Source organism: Perissodus microlepis, chromosome 2 (genome assembly GCF_051167445.1).
Source record: "Perissodus microlepis isolate ML-2025 ecotype Zambia chromosome 2, ASM5116744v1, whole genome shotgun sequence".
Taxonomy (NCBI): domain Eukaryota; kingdom Metazoa; phylum Chordata; class Actinopteri; order Cichliformes; family Cichlidae; genus Perissodus; species Perissodus microlepis.
In genome coordinates, this window is record NC_140462.1 from 31708889 (window position 1) to 31715688 (window position 6800).

Sequence of the window (6800 nt, forward strand, 5' to 3'; positions counted from 1 at the left end):
AAGGTTAACCATAAACCAAGGCCAGCCTAAATGTTAAATTATACTTTTCAAAGCAATAAATGCTTTAAAAAGTTCCTCACTTATTTATGTTTTGATAGTGGGTCATGCTAATAATGGTAACAATTTTATGAGTCCTAAATAGCTTGACCATGTTAGGTAAGATGAAGTCTGTTGCCTCTATATTCTAGAAAATATCCAGACAATTCTGTTTTTGTGTTTTAGTGTACTGTGTCATCTCTTACGTTTACGCCCTCAGAAATGAAGAAACCCACCATAAAAAAAAGCATGTTGATGGTGTTGTTTCATATGTTTAGACTGGAAAGATGGTTGATATTATTTCCACTGTGGTAGTGCAGTGAAGCACTAACGTAATAAAAAGCCAATCAGATTGTTCTAAAATTGTTCCCTCCCACTTGATGTGATTATATTAAGTTGCATCATCTTATAATATGTTTTAAATGCTGTGTGCTTTAAGAAATGAGCTGCAAGTGGATTAATCAGAAAATGCTGATAATATTTTACATACTGCTGAGCGTCAGAGTTGGTAGTAAGTTTATTTATTTATTTATTCATATATTTGTACAATTTAGCACTTACAAATCTATCTCTCACTGCTTTTTTCACATTTTATTTTCAGGATGCACAGATGATCTATTCTTTGAAACAAAGAGTTTAGTTGTTGGAGATTATGTGACTCTGAAATGCCCACGCCGAGTAGCTGAGTACAAAGAAACCATGTACTGGATAAGGATAGTTTCTGGAAGCTCAGCTGAATTCTTGGGAGGAACATTTACCTTTGACTATAATGGTGTTAACAAAACTCCCCATATTACAGCAAAACAAGAGCCTGGAACTTTTACTCTTGAAATAAGTAAAGTTAATCTTAGTGACATTGGCCTTTACTACTGTATAAAAGTCAGGCAGCTTGCTATGACATTTTTAAAAGGAACGTTTCTTACAATTAAAGGTCAATATGTTTTATTTTTTCGAAAAATCGTATTTTTATTTTTCTCGGTGAAGTGAATGAAATATTTTAACTATTTCGTCTTTTATATTTTCCAGAACTAGAACCTGATGTCACTGACATTTTTCAAATGCCTCCATCTGATCATGTCTATCAAGGAGATCCAGTAACTATGCAGTGTTCACTCCTCTCTAACACTGAGAAGAAAACTTGTTCTGGAAATCACAGTGTGTTTTGGTTCAGAGCTGGAACAGACGAGTCTCAACCCAGTCTAATTTATGCTCATGGAAATACTGGTGATGAATGTCACAAGAGTCTTGAGGATCCTTCCCAATACAAATGTGACTATAGCTTCTCCAAGAACGTCAGCACTGCTGATGCTGGGTCTTACTACTGTGCTGTGGCCACATGTGGACAGATCGTTTTTGGAAATGGAACAAAGCTGAACATTAAGGGTAAATTTTCCAATTTTTCTCTAATAATTATACAATAATATTAATATTAAATAATTGTATAACCATTTATTAATATCAGCAGAATACACTAGTGTCAAATTTTTAATGCCAAAAAATCCTAATGATGGGATTCTTATATTTTTCCAGGGCCCAGCACATGGGACTTGCAGAAGGCCAATACAGTTCTCTTTGTGTTATCTGCTGCACTGGCTACAAGTCTAATTGTTATAGCCTACCTCATCAAGAGATTAAGTGTTTGCTGCCCTGGTAAGTTCTCCCTTCTCTATCTAACAGTATTTGGCAAAAATAACCTCACTTGATTCACATAGTCTTTTTTTTTTTTTTTTTTTTTTAATCAGACAAGTGTCTTTCATCTTAAATTTCTCTATTTCAAAAAATAGATAGAACAACTAGTGGGAATCAAGAGAATCAGGAGGTAAGGTGTATATCAGAAACAAAGGTAAATTAATGGCATTTCTATTGTTTATCACTTTATTTTTTCTGTAAATTATATGTATTTTATATGTATATGTATATTCCTCAGAGAGGCGAGAAGTCGATGGTTTATTCTGCACCAACTTTCACCAGAAAGAAAAGTGGCAAATTAATGAGAAGAAATGAAAAACCAGAAGAGGAAGCAACAGTCTACTCTGATATCAGTGCTTCTGCAGTAAAATAACTATTTTCACACTGAATTATAACTAATATTAGCAATTTCAAAGATTTGTATGATGAAATGTCGAAAATTTCATCACTGCAATATGGCCTCTACTGTACTTTAAACAAAATATATTTTAATAACATGTATGATTTTAACACCACATTATGTCATTGTCCAGTTTGTATTTTTAATGCTTTTTTTATTTTAGAAGTTGCAAAATGATATACATTTTGCTTATATACTGTCGTGCCATACATTTAAATAAATGCTTACTTCTTTGGAAAGGAGGCTTCCCATCTTTCTTTTGTTTAATATACATATTATCATATATTCATTATCTTAACCATTCTTTAGTGTACAGCAAAACTGACCTATGTGAGCCACAAGTCTATATTGGCTCAATTGGTCAAAAACCAATTCTGGACATCCGTACGACATCTGAACTTGCTCAACAATTTTAACGTCCAACCATGACCCAACGTGGATGTCAGTGTGACATCCACGTTGGTCTATAATGGTCTATTTGATTTACCTTTTATTGTTTATTTTTTTTATTTTTTTTATTTTCACTTGCTAGATATGGGACAGACTTGAATGAGGAAAAGAAAAGGGAGAAAGGAAGAGGGGGAAAACAGCGGAGAAGAGGGACGGGGATAAAGGGCAAAAAAACAAAAAACAACTAAATAAGCAGACAAAAAAACAAAAAAAATACAAATATCAATCACCTGGATCACCTGTTGAGAAAGAAAAAAGAAAACAAGCAGAAGAAAACGAGAGCAATACAATAAACAACATCACGATGATATATGGGAATATAACAGTAAATACCAAATATTAAACATTATTGTGCAGCACGTAATATTGACAGCGCACAGTGTGCTTTGAGGTAGGAGCCAAAAAGGGTGTAGTTTGTGTGTGTGAGCACCCGTGTGTACACCTGTGAGCATGGACGCGTTTGTTTTTAAAAGGTTCCTTCATGTAGTGATCTGTTAGAGGGTGTGGGGGGGCCACTGCCCCGTCCTCCAGGGCATGAAGCAGGTATGGAGGAGATCAAGACTCCAGACATCCAGAGGCCCTCAGAACACAAGAGACCAAGGAAGACCAACAGAGGGGCAGCCGCACCACTATCCCAGAAAGAGCAGAGGAGAGTCCCAGATGAGGGGTCACTCAGCAGCCGCGGAGCAGAAGCCGGGGGGGGGGGGGGGGGGGGGGGGGGTGCAGTGACGTGCCCATGAGCCCGCCGGCAGTCAGCTGCGCCTGAGTGACTGAGCCCCTGGCCGAGAGGCCGAGGGCACCCCACCCCCGAAGTGGCCCGAGCGAGCCCCAGGCTCCAGGCTCCAGGCCCCGATAAGCAGCCACCAAGGAGTGAGCCGGTGTGTACCTGGACGCCCATCCCCGGACACAAAGAACCACCAACGCACCGATGTCTGAGGGAGTCCGCCACTGGCAGGGGAAGTGGTGGGGGGAGATAGGCCTCCATACCTTGGAGGGCCTGAGATGTCCCCAGAGAGGTGGCGTCTGATACCCAACCTGACATATAGACACAGACATACAAGCACACACAGATACAAACATCCATTCCCACCCTCATGCTCTCATATGCACTTACTCCACACTCAACCAACGTGGAGACAGACATAAAGAGACACTGTACACACAATCACACTCCCCAAGCGTACTCTAAGCCCCGGATCTAGGTACCCTTGCCCCTGGAGGGGGAAACTGTACCCAGACCCAGGTGGTGTTACCCTTTTCCCTGGGGTGGAGAGAAGCAGACCGCCCCGACTCGGCAGCAGCAGGGAGGCCCCACATTCCAGACCCCAGTCGGACGGCCAACTCCTCCTCCTAGCCCCCCCGCTCCAGCAGGTCGCAGAGAACGGGGTTGTGAGAAGACTCCAAACCTCCCTCCGCCCGCTCATATGTAGTGTTGATGCATGTGTGTTCTAAGGTGCATTTAAAACCCAGGAGGACATGGAGCTACCTGCCAGAGAGCAGCAGGTAAGCGCATAGCCCCTCCTGATAGCCCTCAGTGTCTACATGTATTTAAAATTGAGAGGTGGGCAATGACGCCAGGGTTGAGGTTGTACACCCTGATGGTCTTTTGGAGTCCGTGTAGTGTGCCCACCCCCAAGATCCTATATGTACAGGGAGTGCAGAATTATTAGGCAAGTTGTATTTTTGAGGAATAATTTTATTATTGAACAACAACCATGTTCTCAATGAACCCACAAAACTCATTAATATCAAAGCTGAATGTTTTTGGAAGTAGTTTTTAGTTTGTTTTTAGTTTTAGCTATTTTAGGGGGATATCTGTGTGTGCAGGTGACTATTACTGTGCATAATTATTAGGCAACTTAACAAAAAACAAATATATACCCATGTCAATGATTTATTTTTACCTATGAAACCAATATAACATCTCCACATTCACAAATATACATTTCTGACATTCAAAAACAAAACAAAAACAAATCAGCGACCAATATAGCCACCTTTCTTTGCAAGGACACTCAAAAGCCTGCCATCCATGGATGCTGTCAGTGTTTTGATCTGTTCACCATCAACATTGCGTGCAGCAGCAACCACAGCCTCCCAGACACTGTTCAGAGAGGTGTACTGTTTTCCCTCCTTGTAAATCTCACATTTGATGATGGACCACAGGTTCTCAATGGGGTTCAGATCAGGTGAACGAGGAGGCCATGTCATTAGTTTTTCTTCTTTTATACCCTTTCTTGCCAGCCACGCTGTGGAGTACTTGGACGCGTGTGATGGAGCATTGTCCTGCGTGAAAATCATGTTTTTCTTGAAGGATGCAGACTTCTTCCTGTACCACTGCTTGAAGAAGGTGTCTTCCAGAAACTGGCAGTAGGACTGGGAGTTGAGCTTGACTCCATCCTCAACCCGAAAAGGCCCCACAAGCTCATCTTTGATGATACCAGCCCAAACCAGTACTCCACCTCCACCTTGCTGGCGTCTGAGTCGGACTGGAGCTCTCTGCCCTTTACCAATCCAGCCACGGGCCCATCCATCTGGCCCATCAAGACTCACTCTCATTTCATCAGTCCATAAAACCTTAGAAAAATCGGTCTTGAGATATTTCTTGGCCCAGTCTTGACGTTTCAGCTTGTGTGTCTTGTTCAGTGGTGGTCGTCTTTCAGCCTTTCTTACCTTGGCCATGTCTCTGAGTATTGCACACCTTGTGCTTTTGGGCACTCCAGTGATGTTGCAGCTCTGAAATATGGCCAAACTGGTGGCAAGTGGCATCTTGGCAGCTGCACGCTTGACTTTTCTCAGTTCGTGGGCAGTTATTTTGCGCCTTGGTTTTTCCACACGCTTCTTGCGACCCTGTTGACTATTTTGAATGAAACGCTTGATTGTTCGATGATCACGCTTCAGAAGCTTTGCAATTTTGAGACTGCTGCATCCCTCTGCAAGATATCTCACTATTTTTGACTTTTCTGAGCCTGTCAAGTCCTTCTTTTGACCCATTTTGCCAAAGGAAAGGACGTTGCCTAATAATTATGCACACCTGATATACGGTGTTGATGTCATTAGACCACACCCCTTCTCATTACAGAGATGCACATCACCTAATATGCTTAATTGGTAGTAGGCTTTCGAGCCTATACAGCTTGGAGTAAGACAACATGCATGAAGAGGATGATGTGGACAAAATACTCATTTGCCTAATAATTCTGCACTCCCTGTATGTGTTATGAGAGTGTGAGTAATGTGAATGTCTAAGTTGTGAGATAAAATTGAGGCACAGGCAGCCAGAAGGGGACAGAGGGGGGGATGCCTCCCCTGCACCCTGGTGACACACCTTTACCCCAAGGCCCTGCATGTGTGGGTGATTGTGGTGGAGCGGGAAGTTTGCAAGAAGTTGCTATGGAAAGTATCAAAGGTTTGTGCTAGTGGTGTGCGGATCGATATTGAAATATCGAATCCTCCGATACCAGTTATTTATGTTCTAGAATCGATTCTCATATTAAAAAATTGATATTTTAGTAATTTGGGGTAAATTTGTAGTTTATCATTAACAGAAACACAGTGTAAAGAAACTATATTATTCGTATCGTCTAAATTGGAAGGAACTACTTCCTCTTCCGCCTTTCACAGTCATATGCGAAATACGGCTGTATAAATGTGTTACAGTCCCTGGCGTGCACACTCACAACATTGGCTGAGCGCAAACGGAGTCATGTGTGGATGTATTTTGCCTCCACAAACAGCCAAAATGTTTGTGATACATGTGGCAAGACAGTGAGGTGTTGTGGCAACACTATTAACCTCGTCAAACACCTCAGAGTAAAACATATCACAGAATATGATGAGCTTATGTTGAGGCGAACTGAAGAGGAGGAGAGGAGAGGGACAACTGCTGCTAGGGCGAGACAGACATCTCTCACAGAGTCCTTTAGTGCTGCAGGCAGGCAACATGTTCAAATAGTGCACGACCTCAGGTTTTTGTTTTATTCTATATGATAATTCTGCATTATGAAGCGATAAAAACAAGTAGTCCGATGCCCTGTAATCATTATGAAGCTATAATTTGAAATACAATAAAACATGAAGTTTTTGTACAAAGAATCGGTATCGGATCAGTACCGTTGATACTACCCAAACTTTTTACTATGTATCGGATCGAAAAGGAAATCAGTGGTATCGCACTAGTTTGTGCAAGTTTGTATGTATGAATGAACTGGACAGCTCAACAGTG

At 41.4% G+C, this 6800-nt stretch overlaps 1 protein-coding gene across 1 annotated transcript; it reads left to right on the forward strand.

Annotated features, from left to right (window-relative positions):
• Positions 1-501: 501 nt before the first annotated feature.
• Positions 502-2098, forward strand: LOC146392939 (hemicentin-1-like). Its single transcript, XM_084938321.1, has 6 exons — positions 502-547; positions 638-967; positions 1063-1419; positions 1567-1686; positions 1821-1862; positions 1968-2098. Exons 1-6 carry the CDS (start codon positions 505-507, stop codon positions 2096-2098), a joined length of 1023 nt encoding a protein of 340 aa, XP_084794447.1. The 5' UTR covers positions 502-504.
• The last annotated feature ends 4702 nt before the right edge of the window (positions 2099-6800 follow it).